The sequence below is a fragment of the Carya illinoinensis genome, chromosome 11 (genome assembly GCF_018687715.1).
Source record: "Carya illinoinensis cultivar Pawnee chromosome 11, C.illinoinensisPawnee_v1, whole genome shotgun sequence".
In the NCBI taxonomy this organism is placed as follows: domain Eukaryota; kingdom Viridiplantae; phylum Streptophyta; class Magnoliopsida; order Fagales; family Juglandaceae; genus Carya; species Carya illinoinensis.
In genome coordinates, this window is record NC_056762.1 from 1,440,804 (window position 1) to 1,458,106 (window position 17,303).

The 17,303-nt window shown below is 35.7% G+C and overlaps 2 protein-coding genes across 3 annotated transcripts; one reads left to right on the forward strand and one right to left on the reverse strand.

Annotated features, from left to right (window-relative positions):
* The first annotated feature begins 1,849 nt into the window (after positions 1–1,849).
* LOC122281782 (conserved oligomeric Golgi complex subunit 2) lies at positions 1,850–9,572 on the forward strand. The gene is made up of 12 exons (XM_043093566.1): positions 1,850–2,573; positions 3,102–3,308; positions 5,034–5,370; positions 5,919–6,080; positions 6,295–6,394; positions 6,491–6,706; positions 6,784–6,892; positions 7,248–7,448; positions 7,727–7,831; positions 8,689–8,814; positions 8,936–9,070; positions 9,172–9,572. The coding sequence occupies exons 1-12, from the start codon at positions 2,112–2,114 to the stop codon at positions 9,283–9,285; spliced, it is 2,274 nt and encodes a 757-aa protein (XP_042949500.1). The 5' UTR covers positions 1,850–2,111; the 3' UTR covers positions 9,286–9,572.
* A 431-nt stretch (positions 9,573–10,003) lies between these two features.
* LOC122280564 (uridine kinase-like protein 1, chloroplastic) lies at positions 10,004–16,093 on the reverse strand. 2 transcript variants are annotated; one of them, XM_043091520.1, is made up of 15 exons: positions 15,717–15,852; positions 15,443–15,528; positions 15,266–15,357; positions 14,213–14,282; positions 14,012–14,130; positions 13,529–13,625; positions 13,221–13,300; positions 12,328–12,522; positions 11,917–12,000; positions 11,780–11,840; positions 11,355–11,415; positions 11,087–11,180; positions 10,909–10,981; positions 10,413–10,495; positions 10,004–10,289 (listed from the first exon to the last, which is right to left on the reverse strand). In XM_043091520.1, exons 3-15 carry the CDS (start codon positions 15,311–15,313, stop codon positions 10,140–10,142), a joined length of 1,215 nt encoding a protein of 404 aa, XP_042947454.1. In that variant the 5' UTR covers positions 15,314–15,357; positions 15,443–15,528; positions 15,717–15,852; the 3' UTR covers positions 10,004–10,139. The 2 variants fall into 2 exon arrangements, with proteins under 2 accessions (XP_042947454.1, XP_042947453.1); XM_043091519.1 differs by lacking the exon at positions 15,443–15,528 and having other exon boundaries at positions 15,717–16,093.
* Between the last annotated feature and the right edge of the window lie 1,210 nt (positions 16,094–17,303).

Sequence of the window (17,303 nt, forward strand, 5' to 3'; positions counted from 1 at the left end):
CCCGATCAAAATAAAAGCGGGTCGAACCCGTATGGCCCGATCATCGTGGAATAGAAGCCAAATGATGGAAGAAGGGGAGTTGACGGAAGTGTTCGAGGGCCGTCACTCCGAGGATGAATCCAAGGGACTAGATGATCTGAAGCTGTTGCCCCTTGCTGGCCTTCATCAACTCGTAACAGGGCCAAGGCCTAATTCGGATCCCTGCACATGGATTGACCGAAGCTTCCTTCTTCATAATCGGTTCCCCACTTAAAACAAAACATTTGATTTAGTTTATCAGCTCACACAACGCCGGATTGTGTTGGCAAACTAGATTTGTTGGCTCCTGGTTTGCCAACACAATCCCTAGTTCCTGGTTCAACAACCATATCTCAAAATCCATTAATTGAGGAGAGAGACACACAGAGAGGAAGAGTTGCAGAGACTTTGGGCGACAACGACGCGGTGGCCCGCCAGCGCAACAATCGGGTCTGTTTGCCAAACGAGCAGGGGGTTGGTGCAGTACAGAACTGAAGGGAGGACTGCATGTAGAGGAGGGTCGAGTGCGACGACCGGAGGGCCAAGACGTGATTGATTGGTGGCTGATCGATCTTCAACCACACGCTGGACCGCGGGTTGTACGCGTGCGCCGTCGTGCTGAAGGGACGAGAAAACGGCGCGGTCGATGAGAGGAATGTACGAGAGGATAATCTCCATGGATCAAAGCGATAGCAGAAGCTTCTTCGTCTGCCTTTAATTCCTGCTGATTGTCTTCTTCCATGGATTAAGAAATGGGGTTTAAGCCTTAGGCCTGGTTTATAGCAACTCATGAATATCTGGGTTTTACACTTTGGGCGGCTAGGATTTGAGAGCTGAAGATAAGAATGGTTTTATATACGGACGGGTTGAAATCAAAATATAAACCCGTTAACTAGTCGGTTGCAGATCCGATCATGCAATAATCCGTAAAATTTTCGGGTCGGGTCGGTCCACTATAAACGGGCCAATCGAATTTACGGATTGTTTGCACAGCCCTAATGTCACTTCCGATTTGGTATGCATGTAGGGTCCTGTTAAAGGAGTTTGTTCCTTGACGATATTTATTCATGATGAAGCAAAGATTATTGGTGAAAATTGTTTATTTTCTTTTTCTTTTTCTTCACCAAGAATCTGCTGAACTTGACAATGAATAATATCAAAGAATCTGCCATTAGAAAAGCTTGTTTTTCCAGGGGTAAAGTGAATATTCTGATTTTTGAGGGTGGTGTTAATCAAGTCAGGGAGGAATCTGAATCTAACTTGATAATAAAATAAACAAATTTATTCATCATTATTATTTTTATTATTCTCTTATTATTTTATAATGTGATATTAGATGATAAGTTTGCAAGTGAAATATAATAAATAATTTTTAATTATTTAATGACATATTATGGGACGATAAGATGATAATAAAAATTGAGATGACGTGTGACATTATTTCAAATATCATATTTTTGTCTTAGACCTGAATCCAATACTCCTCATTATTTTAATATATAAAGTTCTTGAATGGTAAAATTTGATTTATAGGATTCAAATTTAATTTAATTTAATTTTTTTATTATCAAATATCCTATATAAATATTTTACCATGAATGTTATACCTACCTATTTAAGAATAACATTTCTTTTTTTTCTTTTAATTTATAAGAAGAATTTCTCTTTTTAATATGTTATCATAATGCCATTTGGTAAATTTATTTTCCTTGAAAAAAAAAAAAAGACAAAAATGTGATCTTAATGTATAATTTTACAAACGCCACTATGATCGATTATTTTTTTTAAAAAAATGTGTTTATTACGTTTTAGTATACTGTGAAAATGCTGCTTCAGTCGAGAAAATGTAATCGTCGTAAAGAAAATATTTGACGCAATAAACAGTTTAAAGAGCTCTGGGTGCTATAGATCCGAGAAAATTTGGATGCATCTCCTGCAACGGCAAGTCAAGTCTTACCGACGTTCTACACACTACTTCTGGCCCTTAATTCAATTTCATTCAAACGCATAAATTTTAATTTCGTTTCTCTCCATATTCAAGAGGAAGCTAATTTTCTCTGCAGCCAAACACAACAGGAAAGGTTTATTTCAGAATGGCGGATCCGATCCTGGCAGCAACACCGCCGAGATCCGCCACGGACTTCTTCTCCGACCCTCTCGATTCTCACCCACTCTGGTTCAAGCCCTCTCTCTTCCTCTCCGCGAACTTCGACTCGGAATCCTATATCTCCGAGCTCCGAACCTTCGTTCCCTTCGATACTCTCCGATCCGAACTCGATGCCCATCTCGCTTCCCTCAACCACGAGCTCATCGACCTGATTAACCGCGACTACGCCGACTTCGTTAATCTCAGTACCAAACTCGTGGATGTTGATGCTTCGGTGGTGCGAATGCGGGCCCCGCTGGTCGAGCTCCGAGAAAAGATCGAGCAGTACAGGGGTTCCGTGGATCGCTCGCTCGTGGCTCTCAGAAATGGATTGAATCAGAGGTCGGAGGCCGCGTCTGCGAGAGAGACCCTGGAGCTTTTGCTCGACACATATAAAGTGGTGTCGAAGGTACGTCTGCGTGTTTGTGTGTGGATCTTATTTGAGCTTAGTCGGATTTAGAACAGACCAGCATAAGATTTGGTTTTCGTATTTGTAACAGGTTAGCAATGCCTGATTTAGGGATAACATTTGTGACTTATTAAGTGGCTGGTTTAGTTTGGAGTTCATTCTGTGGTTGCTTAATTTACTAATGTATTTGGAATTAGATTTAAAATTACATAGATCACACAATTAAACATTTGGGTAATGAAGGCACTATGATTGAGTTTGACATAATTGGAATTTCTGCACAGCTTTGGTTCTTGCAAACTCGATGACACACCGTGTAGAATTCAAATAGAGCGGAAATCTTTGCAGTCTTATATTGATTTCAGTGAGCTAAACAATTTTATGAAGTGTAACTGTGTGTTTTTCAGGTTCAATTTACAATTTTGGTTCAATTGCCTTTAGAAGCCTTGGATCTGATTCTTGGCTTATTGCAGATCTGGATCCCTGTTTAATGTTTATTTTTGTACAATACAATGGTCTAATGTGCAGGTTGAAAAACTAATAAAAGAACTACCGAGTATGCCTGCTGATTGGTCAAATGGAGATGCAGATTTGGCTGAGAAGAATTCTACGAGCAATGGGATTTCCACACAACATGTTGAGAATGGGACAAACCTCAGAGAGACTCAGAGCATGCTTTTGGAGAGAATTGCCAGTGAGATGAATCGGTTGAAGTTCTATATGGCTCATGCACAGGTCCTTTATTGCTCTCCCTCACATATAGTTTTTTCTTTTTGCCACATTTACACATGTTTGGCGTTTTATCTAGGGTTCTTTCAATTGCCCATTTCTTTAACTCGAATAAGATCTTGCATGATAAATTTATCATGACATTTAAAGTGAACAAGAGTATTAAGATTGATCCTGTTTCTTAAGTAGGAAGCTTAACTATTATGGAAGATATATATCTGTTGAAATCTATCAGCTTGACCATTAGTTCTCTCACCAACTTAAATAACATCTGTCTTTCTTTGTTGCATACTCATCTTTTTATGATTTATAACTATAGAGGTGTTTGAAGAACTTAGGGCCTTTTTTTCTTATAAAGACTAACTGTTAGGAAAGGAAAACAGTAGAGATGATATTATTTCTTATTCATTTTATATCTTTTAACTCTTTATGAGAATGAAAGGAGGATAGTGGAATTATATGTTTGCTTTGCGTGAGTGTATGCATGTGGAGGGGAAAAGTAGGGAGAAGAAAATAATTTTAAGTTTATTGTAAGTATTGATTTTCTGAGAAGTTGGGAAAGTTGCTTGTAAGAGGCACAACAAGAAAATTAGGTGCAGTTTGAGATAGTTTTAGATGAAAGTTGAAAGTTGAATAAAATATTGTTAGAATATTATTTTTTAATATTATTATTGTTTCGAGATTTGAAAAAGTTTGAATTATTTATTATTTTTTGTGTGGAAATTTAGAAAAGTTGTAATGCTGAGATGAGATGAGATGAAACACTTTTACTATCCAAACGGAGCCTAGTTATAAATTATATGACATGATGGTTGAAGATATCAAGGTATGGTGTTCTTAGCTGTTCTGAGAGTGATTAATTATTTGTAGTTGGAAAGTGACTAAGGTGAGTTTAAAAAAAGATTGATCAATGAGTAAGCATTTTATGAGCTCCAAAGCTAAACAGAGATTTCTGTTAAAGGATGTTCAAGACTCAACGAATCTGAAAAAAGTTTCTGCCATGTGAAGCATGGGAGCTAAAAAGGGTTGCTTACTGAATTATGTGTTTGTGTGCATGGTATTGTCTCTATTGATGTGTTGTATGAGATCGAAGAAGAGGTCAAGAGTGTGTGTTGGTGTGTCAGACTTCTGAACTGAAAGGTAACCCAATCTTATGCATTTTTATATAACAGAAAATGGTGATCCCTAGGAATGTATACTGTCTTTCTTTGTCAAAACAGGACAGTTTTCTCTTGTATTCCTCACTCTTGCTTAGTAAGGCATATTCTGTATATACTCCATGTGTGCTTGGGCTATGCCTTTTCCTATACTAAAGTTTTACTTTTACTTATCTAGAAAAAAAAAAAAAAGGAAGGGCATTCAAAGTGCAAGCTTATTGTCAGATGCTAGATGGGCTGGCAGGACACAATTGCTCTTTCCAGCCTCAGCATTTAATTGGGGAAAGGAAAGAATGTATTTCAGATTTCCTGTAGGGGTGGGTCATGTGCAAAATGGTGTCTACAATTGAACTGACGGGCGAGCTAATATTAGCATGTTTTATAATGTGAAAGATAATTTTCTTGCTATGGCGATCTCATTCCCTTACCCAACTTCATGTGTTAATTTTTTTTATCAGTAACTGCATTTGTTAAAAATTGAAGTTATGATTTTAAAAAAGCATATACTTGTTCATTGAGTCTTTGGTCCTTGTTCATTCTGTGCTCATCTCGTTTCTATATTATGCCAGTACAGAACCTGCCCTTCATTGAAAACATGGAGAAGAGGATTCAGAGTGCTAGCCTATTATTAGATGCAATTTTAGGACATTGTTTCACAGATGGGCTTGAGCACCAGGATGCGAATGCAATTTACAATTGTTTACGTGCTTATGCCGCTATTGATAACACTAGGAGTGCAGAAGAAATTTTTCGTACAACTATAGTTGCTCCATTGATACAGAAAATTATCCCACATGAGACATCAGCGGTAGTTGCAGGGTCATCCACAGATGAACTCGAGAATGATTATCAGCAAATCAAGCAAAGTATAGATAAAGACTGTAAATTCTTACTGGAAATTTCTTCTACAGGTATTGCCATCTAGATTTTTTGTTGATACCAACAACTCAAACTATCTCAGATTTTATGATGGCTGAGGTTGTGAGAATGGAACTTCCATTAAAAACCTAAGATCTTAAATAGTACCCGACAATGAAAAAATTCATCCATTGGTGCAGTCATTGGTCTTTATTTTACAAAAGCCGTTCTTAGATTTATATGATCATATTTTGACTGCTTTTATCTTTAACTTACAGCCTATTAATTTGTGCTTTGCCATGAAACTTATCTATAAGCAATAGCTTTGCGAATGAAGCATGTCTGCCAGTTTTTTTAATAAAGCACGTCTTTGCTCATAGCCCTCAATTGAGTATGCATTGCATCATCAATTATCACTTTGGAACCTTGTTGACCTCGTTCTATCTTAGCTACAACATTGCCAATATCTGGATGATTGACCAAATATGAGAAAAAGGTCATGTTATGGCATGTTAGATAATCAGCTGTTTCTGTAGGTACAAATTCATATCTATTGTTTTTGAATGCTATTAACTGGTTGGATACTGGTTGGGTTGTTCAGAAAATTCAGGCTTGCATGTATTTGACTTCTTGGCCAATTCCATCCTTAAAGAGGTTCTTCTTGCAATCCAAAAGGGAAAACCAGGCGCTTTTTCTCCAGGAAGGCCCACGGAATTCTTAAAAAATTATAAATCAAGCCTAGATTTCTTGGCTCTTCTAGAAGGTAGTGATCAGCTCTCTCTCTCTCTCTCTCTCTCTCCTCTTCTTCTTCCTCTCTTAGATTGTACGTTCAAGATTGTGAAAACTCTGACACAACTACCGATAAGAAAAAAGATTGTATAAACTTTGACACAACTAAAATGACCATAATGTTACATGTGTTATGCATATAGAGCATCTCGTTCATTTTACCTAATAAGCTCTGATTTTCATGCAAGGGTACTGCCCATCTAGATCTGCTGTTGCTAAATTCCGATCAGAAGCTGTGTACATTGAGTTCATGAAGCAATGGAACATTGGGGTTTATTTCTCTTTGAGGTACCCTCTGCAACTCTTATGGTTTGTCTTCTTATAAATTGGGTTAAGTAGATTACTTGATGATGTGGGCTGCTCTTAAAACTACTCTTACCTCAGGTTTCAGGAAATAGCAGGGGCTTTAGATTCTGCACTCAATGCCACCAGTCTTGTGCCTGTTCAAAATGTGCTTTCTGCTCAAGGAAATTCTCTTGAATTGACTTTAAAACAAAGTGTTACTTTGTTGGAGAGCTTGAGATCCTGCTGGAGAGAAGATGTTCTTGTCCTCTCTTGCTCTGACAAGTTTCTTCGATTATCTTTGCAGCTTCTTTCGAGGTTATTATATTGAAACTTGGAAAGTCTACTATATTCAGCTGATATATTCATACTGCCTACTTTTGAATATGCATTAGATACTCAAATTGGTTGTCATCTGGACTGGCTGCTCGTAAAGTGGGTAATACAGGCTCCAGCCCTGGATGTGAATGGGCTATTTCAGCTGTCCCAGAGGATTTTATCTATGTGAGCACTATATCCTTATTCACTATTTATCTTGGTCCTTTAGTTTGCCAATATACAGCATGCTGGTCTGTGATTTGTGGATCTTTTGTTCTCAACTGTGGGCATGTGTTGTAGTCTTGCTTAGTAATATAGCTTGCCACACTAGAAAAGAAGAAGAAAATTATGGAAATATTTTGTTCCTTCTTTCATGCCCCTAATAATATGTCGGAGATTGATGGCTCAGACTAGCCTAGGCAACTCATCACTTTCTGTAAAGATGTCACATGAATTAGGAACAAAAGAATTTGTCTCAAAAGAAAAATCAAACATGCATTTTGATAACTCACAAAATGATAGAGATTATTGGATTTGGCAGATCATTCATGACATAAATTTTCTGGCCAAGGAGATTTGTGGTGACTACCTGGAACGAGTACTCAAACTTCTGTCTTCATGCTCTGCCGATGTTCTTGATTCAATAAAACAGAGCATTTTACAAGGTGGAAAGTCATTGAAGGATTTGGTTCCTCTGTTAATTAATACAATAATAGAGGCACTAGTTGAAAAGTCAATTGAGGTAAGTTATAATTCTTTAATTCTTTTGTTTGAATTGGCCATGGAAGGTGACAAGGTGCTTATTTTTTTCCATTGCTTCAAATATTTTCTTGATAGTGATAGGTGTGGTGATGACTTGATTTATCTTCTAATCGAGCCGTGGAACTGTCGATTATGAATATCTTATGCCCTATTTCATTTGTTAGCATCTGGAATTCTTTTTTAGTTCTCATGTTTGAATGTTTTTATAAGTTCTGAATCTTTTTCGTTCATATTTTTTTTTCTCAAAATTAAATGCAGGACTTGAGACAGCTGAAGGGAATAACCGCAACTTACAGGATGACTAATAAACCTCTTCCTGTCAGACATTCACCATATGTGTCTGTGGTATTGCGACCCCTGAAGGTGTGCAATTATTTTTAATTTATAGCTGTTTTGTGTCATCCTCTCTTCTTCTATTTTTTCATGGGCAATATCTGAGCTTGTTATCTTTTGTGCCATCCAAGTATCTAGTGTTGCTAGATTCCTTGATTGTTTCCTTCAAAGCAGCAGTTTAAAACCAAGTGTAGATTTCATTATTCTAAATTATCTCAGACAGGAAACTATCAGCTTCATTTGATTATTGATATGTGACGGCCTAAGGATGAGAATCTCTCGCATCTTCTTGTATATACCATCTTCATTGAATCTCTTGATTTTATCGAGGCCTTTTAGAATTCAAACATAGCATATGTATGCTTGTACCATTTGAGTCAATTAGCATGATCAATGTATATGAAGTCTGGGATGTGGACATGAGAAAAAGCTAGGCAACCTACAATAGATCTATTAAATTTCAGCGTAATACATGGGCTTGTATACTTGGTGAGGCTGTGCATTGAAGTGTCAGATTTATCTAATCCATTTTTTTGCATACGTCGGAATATGGAAAGAGACCTAAAAAACAATAGTTACTCGGATAATTTGCACTGACCTTTTTTTTTCTGGCAGTATATTCTATCTACTAGAAACCGAATTACCTTACAGATTTGAACTATTTTTTCCATAGTAGATTGATCGATGCTAGTAAATAAATATAGGTCATCCATATGGATGTCTGATTGTTAATTTTACTCACTGGACAGTAGTACTTGGGGCTTTGGCCACATTCATCTGTGGATGCAACACTTGTTACGATTCAAGTTCATTTGCCAACTTTACACTTACAGATTAAACATTGGAAGATAACTTTTTAAATAGCATTTTTAACCAACTCCTTCCAGGCTCTTTTGGATGGAGAGCGAGCTACAATATACTTGACTAGGGAAACTAAGAGCGAACTACTGCATGGTGCTGCAACTGAGATCACTGGTCGTTATTACGAATTAGCTGCTGATCTTGTCAGCGTGGTTAGTTTCTAAATGCCAGTTAATTCTGTAAAATTTCTATTCTTCTAGGATTCCCTTTGCCTTACAGTATTTATAATTGAAATATTATCTTTAAAACTTTCCATTTTCATCATGAGACCAGGCTAGGAAAACGGAGTCTTCACTCCAGAGAATACGACAAGGGGCACAAAGACGAGCTGGAGCAAGCTCAGATGTGTCGGATCATAATGTGTCTGACACGGACAAGATCTGTATGCAACTATTCCTTGATATTCAGGTAAGGAAAACATAATCTGTAAGCGCCTCCATGCCCGCCCCTTGCGGCCTTTAAGATTTTCCCACGTTTGTGCATGTACTTAACACAAATATTTTGACCAGGAGTACGGTCGCAACCTCTCTGCCCTTGGGGTTGACGCAGCCAATATTCCAGCATATCGTTCTTTGTGGCAGTATGTTGCTCCTCCAGATAGACAGAGTACGATTAATTTGTAGAGTTTAGGGGGTTGTAGATGATGTAGCCTCTTATTCGGTTTTCAGTCGAATGAATTCCATTGCAAGTTGATTTTCTTGTGGGGTACTACACATTTTTCGTCTGGTACTGTAGTAGTCGATTCTTTTGACGTTCTTTGCAGTGTTATAAGATTAGAGTCGCAATAATACTTGCAGCGAGGCAAAAGTTTTGTACTTGTAACCTTTTTTTCTTTTTCCACCATCTCTATTCTTGTAAAAATCATACAGAGCTCGGATTGTGGTGATATCAAAATTGTTGGAAGGTTCTATCAACTCAAGGTGTGTTGGATACTGTTACAAGACTACATTTTTTAGTAATATTAGATATAGTCATAGATTGTATAAGTTTCGTCTATCTATTTTAAAAAAGAGTGAGATTTATTATTTAAAAAATTAATTTTTTAATATAAGTACGATATTTACTCTTTTTTTTTAAAAGAGTGTGCAGTGTTTATGTATTTTGTAACTGTAAATATTATTTATTTTTTGAAAAAATTGGATAGATTTGAGACCTACACATCTTTGTTTTTTTAAAGGGATACGGAATTTGCACACTTTAAAATTATAAATATTATATTTAGCATACCAATGAATATTATAATTTAGAATTTTAAAAATTCGAAACATTTCAAATTTTTTATATAATTAATTTTCTTCTTACTTTTAAATCTACAATTAAATTATAAATAATAATTGATAATTTTCCGTGCAATCGACTGGTTATTATTACTAAACCACTTAAAAAGGTTTCAGTGGGTGTGCAGCATATCTGAAAACATAACAACAGAGTTTATTAAGCAGATCAAATTTTGTGGCAAAATGCGAATCCATGCAACCTAAACGTCATCAGTTCCAAAGTAGCGGTCACCAAAGTCACCCATCCCTGGTAACACATGGAATTCATCATTTAGTGCCACGTCAATCTCTGAAGTCACGATTTTTAGGGATGGAAACTGTTTGTATACTCGATGTATACCCTCAGGAGCCTGAATTCATTAACCCCAAACAAAAAAAAAAAAAAAAAGATTTTATATTTCAGCATGGAAATCATGGAGGAAAACTTAGAAGAACCAAAAATAAATCTGCAACTTGGACTTATTATAACTCACAGATATGAGGTTGAGGAAAATAATTTGAGACTCCGGGACACCCTTTCTTACAAGAAGTCCAATTGCTTGGATGGCAGAATTACCTGCAACAAGTAAAGAAGGCTCTGTCTCTTGTTTCATCCACATAACTATATATATATATATATATATATAAATATATATAACAATAGGATGTTTAGAAGTAATTCATCTATGAGTTCAGGTCTAGTATACCGCCTGATATTATTAATGAGGAAGATTTTTCTGTTGAAGAAACTAATTCTGTTGATTTCAATCAATGGAGTATTCCAAAGATTGATGCCAAATCTATTTACAAAACTATTTAGGTTTAGTCCACCTTTTAAGACTGAGTTCAATGTAAAAACTGTTGAACAAACCTATGCTTTTTCTAAGACTCATGAAAAATGTTGCCTTTTTAACAGAAAATTGATTATATAAATATATATATATATATATATATATTATGATAATGATATGATTCAAGTTGAATGGTCACCAGTAGCAAGAACTGGATCCAAAAGGAGCACATGCCGTTTTGAAATATCTTTTGGAAGCTTCTCATATATTAGCTGCATGGAAGAGGAAGGAGAGTTTGATATATGAAGGGAACTCCTTTCTCACATTTAAAAGAATCAGAACTCAATAAATACACATTTCAAGTTGTGTGTTAATACCTGTTTCCCATTGTCACCTGTACGGTGGATGAGGATTTTTCCAATTTTAATTCCTTTACAGCATGCACGTAGTGCGTTCTCCATGCTCTCTCCACTGAAAATATAAACAGTTTCGAAAATTAGTTACATGCTCATACTTTTACAATTGCTAGATTATTAATTAGTTTGATTAAAAAAGGACATAAATTCCTCCATCAAACGAAGAGAGGTTCTTCTCTGATCCAAAACCAATCATCCCCAACAAAACAGCACTTGATTCTGTGCTCACCTTCTAATAATGGATACACCACATAATTTCTTGCAGAAATTAACTCCAGTGTACACTGATCCTGGAATAGAATGACAAGATATTGCAAGTGATTTATTGCAGAGTTAAACATAGCAGCACCGAGAATAGACAATACTTGTTGCACTTCATCCCGAGTGTGTGCTTCAATGAAGTGCAACTTTTTTGTTTGCCATAATAAACAGATTTGAATAAGAAATGATATTTGCAGTCATAGATTGCATAAACGTTGCTGCTCCTTTTGAAAAAAAATGAGTAAATATGAGACTTACATGAAAAAATTAATTTTTTAAAGGTGCTTCCTACTTTTTTTCAAAAAGAGTACATAACGCTTACACAACTCGTGACTGAATCTATTATTACATGATTTTTATTGTACCATTTTTCATCCCTCCCCCTAAACACACCTGTAGGAGTGATTACTTGCTTCTCTGTGAAAGGCAAGTAACCAAGACCGTGTTCCACCACCTGAAAAATTAAGGGTTCTTAGAATTGCTTAGACACTAAACTAATGGTCCTTAGTGTAAACAAAGGCACTGCATACCAGACGAATTAGACGATCTGAGTAAAAAACGAAGTCATGTTTTGCTATTTCCCTATCACGAATCAGAGTGTGCATGCCTCTTATCTGTAAAATACATCCCAGCATTACATAAAGCACCAGGGAAATATAAAATGAAGCTCAATTTGAGAAGATTAGGAAACTCAGGCGCACACCATGTAGCTGGATTCTATCCCATGTAATATTTGTTGTACTCTTCTCTCATAACATTTCACATCTCTATGAACCCAATGAAAATCATAATTGCTGGGATTAATACTCACCCAGTGAAAATCATAATTGATGGGATTAATACTCACCCATCGTTATGCTATCAGAGTAATGTCCAGTCTTAACTCACAAAACAAAGCAATACCCTATCATTGGTTAGAAAGAAGAAGAGATGACGAATACCTGGAATGTAGAAAGAATTACATTCAGATTGGGATATATCTTGCAGAGGTTATGCTGACCAAGCTTTGTGCGGATATGCTGCACAATTAAATCGATTGCTACATGATTCTCGCCACCCCGGGGTATGATGACATCGGCATACTTCTTCGATGGAAGAATAAAATCATCAAATGCCGGCTTGACAAACTTTGAATACTGCAAGTTGATTAAATAGTCGGAGACCATATTTTATGTTGTGAATGATAGGAACTCATTCACAATCAAAACTCGAACACGGAAGACTAGATACCCAACAATTAAGGAATGCTGAAAATGCAAGAAAACAGAGACCAGAAACAAAATGACACAGGCAAGAAAACAGTTACTGGACACGGTATCCAACACCAATAATCATGAATGTGTCTTGGTGTTTAAACTAAGATAAAACAAAAACATGACAATTTGCAGTCTGATCCCTATTCCCTTGTTTTAAAGTAACTTTAAGTTGTTACTATTGCATGGATGTTTGTATGTTGTATGGCGATGTTACTGTATGATGATCTATAGCTAGGATCTTTTCTCATTTGTATTTTTGCAGAGGGACCTGTAGAAGATAAAACTTTAAAATAAGCACGAGAAGGTGCTTAAGGCTCCAATCCTTCATAAAGGCATTGATCCTCTTTCTGCCTGCAGGGTATGCATCATACATGAGCTCTTGGTTTGCCCAAATGCACTTCTCACTATGTCGTTGACATGGACCCACGTCTATACATGGCCAACTACATTACATTCTCATTTTTTTTAAACACCTGCCAAAGCTGTTTATAAGAAGTCTTCCCCACGCAGAGTATTTCCTGGCCTCGGTTTCAATTATGTTATATCAATGAGTTTAGGAAAAGCAAAGTGATTCTTGCCTGTTCAAGAACAGAGTGTACATCTCTGCTCCTCTCACCAGTGTCACGCTTTATTCTTCGGGCGAGCCTTGTATCAGCGTCTAAATAAAAATGTAAGACCATAAAGATGGTGATCAGAGGATAAAAAAATTATACCAGTTGAAAGTGCTCTGAACAGTAGTTACAATGTACAGAGATTAGTGGCAGATACAAAGTTATTTACGGACATTAGGCAAGGATAGTGTCCATAAATAGCTGGTGATGGTATTTATATTATGGAATATCAGCAATCTTTGGTTCACAAACCCAAAATTTTAACAAGTTATAACCTGCATCGACAAAAATCCTCATATTCATCAAGTTGCGGACACGTTGATCATGAAAAACCAATATCCCCTCCAATATGATTACATCAGATGCATTGACCTGCCAAAGTACGAACAAACACAAAACAAAATGAAAATTTTCGTAAGTAAGCCTTCAAATTGAGACAATTAGCCAACAGTGCAGACAATTAAAATGATCTATGTTTTCGACTAATGATACTATAATATATTATATTTACATATTTCCATATTCTTAACCCTGCTTTAAAAAGGAAAAGAAGAGAAAAATATGGCAAGTACACTCAGAATCCACATTAGTGGGTCAGACCATTAAATTACAGGTCCCAATTTCATATTTTTCTGTCTGCATTAACTTGTTAAAGTGACATTGGCTCAAACATTGCACAAACTTTACCGAGAGCACAAGCCCGACATCAATTTGCACCCCAAGACTAGGTTCATTTTTGCATAAAACATAAAATATACCTGCCTAAAACTGTCACAGCACCTTCGATGGTCCTTAAAACTGTATATTGGCACATGAACAGGCTGACCAGATTTAAGCTTGCCAATGCACTCTAAGAGTTGTTCTGTGTCAAATGCATCTACGGAGAAACCATAACCAGCTTACTAAACATTCACAAGACATTCAAAGCCTAAAGTTCTCTTAGTCCATAGTAGGCTTACCTGGGTGATCAAAATTATACTCGTGGACATGTTTCAATTCGTCATCTGTTAGGCCACGGTAGAATGAGTCCTAAGAAAATTATTAAAAAAAAATTATAAAGAAACTAACGAATCTTACTCAGTTGAAATAGTAACAAAAATATTATCATCCATGAGGAAAAAAAAGATGGAAACATCATAGGCAACAAAGCACAAGTAGGGTACCACTCCAATAGATTAGAAACTCAGGGACGGTAAAAACTACACAGACTAGAGCAAGACTAAGTTTTACCTGCCGTTATTATATATTACTGTGATTTTTAATTTTTGGACCACTCCATAGGTGGAAATGGAATAATAAGAGGTTCAATTATATTAACTTTTTTTTAATAACTAAGCAATCTCCAATATGGTATTCTCTTAATTTGTTAGATTCTGTATTGGAGTTTTGTTTTCGATAGGGTCTCAAAAAACAGCGAAAGACATGACAAGTGACGCGAGTCCTGTCGCACACCTGTATAGAACCTGCAAGATAGTCCAACAAATAAAAAGAAGGAAGGCTGCACAAGCAATTGACTCAAACAGGCACAAAATAATGCGGTCAATCTTCCTCCTCTTCGTCTTGGTATTGGGAATCATTGATAGAGCAAAAGGAGAGAGAAATCCTATTGCAACGAGCTCTACAATATATTTCTTACAATTCATAGTAGATTTGCTTTCAACAGGCTGTTCGCAGACATAAGCAAAATAGTGCCTGCTCAAGTAAAAATATCATCTCCTTTATTTTCCGCTATCGATCACAATCAACCAATTTCCGTTTATAGCCCTCCTATCTCCGAGCCATCAAACCATTGTTGATCTTTGTATCCAAAAAATGAATCAACAATTAGCATATTCTGTTTCTTAAATTCCATTGGAGTTTTTCAGAAACTGTTGATATAAAATATCCCTCCAGGGTTCGAGTAGTACAAATATAAGCTTTGCAAAGCTCATCGAGGTATGCGTATATATGCCTATTTCATAAGACTCTTATAATAAACAGATTGATTATCAGGAAAATGGAATTATATATACCTGATTAACAAGCACAACCCTATGGTCATGGAGTTGTTGAATTATCATGTCACACACCGTCGTCTTGCCCGATGCCGTACCTCCCGATACCCCTGAAATTTTCAGAAATTTACAAAAGATTAATTAACGTACGAACGTTTCCACTGTGTTTCCCGTCACGTAGCATTAACCACTCACAATGCAGACAAAGTACTGTTGATCTTCATTTTTCAATATCCGTAAGAATATGATCAAGCTCACAGTCTGTTTGGATTCCGAGAAAACTGAAATTGAAAATGCACTCTCAGCTGTCAATCAGAGCATTCCTTTTTTCTTTATTACCCTTTTAACACTAAAAGCAAAAGCGGAGAGCGGTTTTTTTGGCGATCTCCGAGTTCTGGTCCCAAGAACAGAATAATTTGAATATGCAACATACAATGCATATACTCATGTATAATAACATATACATTACCGATGACGAAGGGCTGTTTGGGAGGTGCGCTAAGATCACCGGGGCTTACAGGGATGGAGGACAAAACACGTTGAGAAGACGAGGAAGCTGGAGACGACGCGGGGGAGACGAGAAGGCCGTCGGGACGTAAACCGGAGAAGTGGACGCCGGAGGCTGCTTCAATCGGGTACTCCATTGCTGCAGAGGGCGTTGTTGTTTCTTCAGCCATATTATGTATAATGATCACTTCCCTTATTTGTTTGTGGGGGGATTTTTTTGATATTATAATTTGATTCCAAAAAGTCGGTAATATTTATAAGAAGAAGTAAATAGAATCAGAATAGAGAAAGATGATAAATCGCGTAAGCTGCAAGCGAATCTCTACCAATGGAGGCGTTTTCCATGTTCTTGATTATCTCCACGTTGTTGTTGTTGTGCAAACAGCTTCTAACGCTCAAAATTCTGTTTTCAGTCCGGCCCCACGTTGGATTCGACTACCGTTCGTCTAATTTGAAAGAGTATTCTTACTTGGTTTGATCCTCATCATCACACTCACTTATTTTCAATTTTTTTTTAAAAAATTTTAAATTTTAAATTTTTTGTTTTACTTCTAGTAAATTAATTGAATTCTTCTACTCATCATCCGTACACCTCTTGTTTGATAGGGAAAAAGATAAAATATAAAAAATCATATATAGTATAGAGTGATAAATAGAGTTTTTTTATTCTAATTTAGTCTTTGCATATTTATTTTTTTTACTAAAAATATATATTATCTATATTTTAGTTAGAATAATTCTACTTAATAGCCTATACATCACAAATTATTATTGTAACATAATTTAATAATTTTAATTTAAAAAATAAATTAAGTTTCTAATATATTAATATTACTCCGTTAACCAAACATGTGAATGATAACTTCTATATCAATTTGTAAATACAATTTTTCCTAAAATGTTGAATATGTGCCATTTTGATAGGGAGTTAAAATGAGATAAATTGAGACAAATATTGAATAAAATATTATTAGAATGTTATTTTTTAATATTATTATTGTTTTGAGATTTAAAAATGTTGAATTGTTTATTATATTTTATATGAAATTTTGAAAAAGTTGTAATGATAAGATGAAACACTTTTACTATCCAAACAAAGCATAAAACAACTACAGGTGTGTTTACATCTTTAATTAAAGAAAACAAAATATTATTAAAGAAAACAGCTACAGGAGAACTTTTTATTAGTTTATACACCAAATCAAAAGAATAAATAATTATTTATTGAAAAATTCTATTCATAAGCCTCATATACCACACACCACTATTTTTATTATTTTTTTAATTTTTTTTCTTATTAAATGTGTAGTAGATGAATAATTAATAGAAGAATTCTATTATTTTAAAAAGAATAAAACTAAATAAAATTTAAAAAATAAAAAAAATAAAAAATTATGTGGTATGTGATGTATGGGCTTATGAGTAGCAAAGCTCTTATTTATTATTTTCATCACACAACTATGAAAACACATTATAATTGCTAGAACAATATTCTCAAAGTGAGAAATTATCTGATGAAAGCAACGGAGAACGTGCAAACGCAACACGT

Excerpts from the sequence above, each read along its gene's own strand:
- LOC122281782 (XM_043093566.1), top strand. The coding sequence starts at position 2,112 with ATGGCGGATCCGATCCTGGCAGCAACACCGCCGAGATCCGCCACGGAC. Across the intron at positions 7,832-8,688 it reads TGGTATTGCGACCCCTGAAG|GCTCTTTTGGATGGAGAGCG; the intron begins GTGTGCAATTAT and ends AACTCCTTCCAG. Across the intron at positions 8,815-8,935 it reads CTGCTGATCTTGTCAGCGTG|GCTAGGAAAACGGAGTCTTC; the intron begins GTTAGTTTCTAA and ends TCATGAGACCAG.
- LOC122280564 (XM_043091519.1), bottom strand. The coding sequence starts at position 15,924 with ATGGCTGAAGAAACAACAACGCCCTCTGCAGCAATGGAGTACCCGATT. Across the intron at positions 12,523-13,220 it reads TACACTCTGTTCTTGAACAG|TATTCAAAGTTTGTCAAGCC; the intron begins GCAAGAATCACT and ends ATCAACTTGCAG. Across the intron at positions 11,181-11,354 it reads GGTGTATCCATTATTAGAAG|TGGAGAGAGCATGGAGAACG; the intron begins GTGAGCACAGAA and ends TTATATTTTCAG.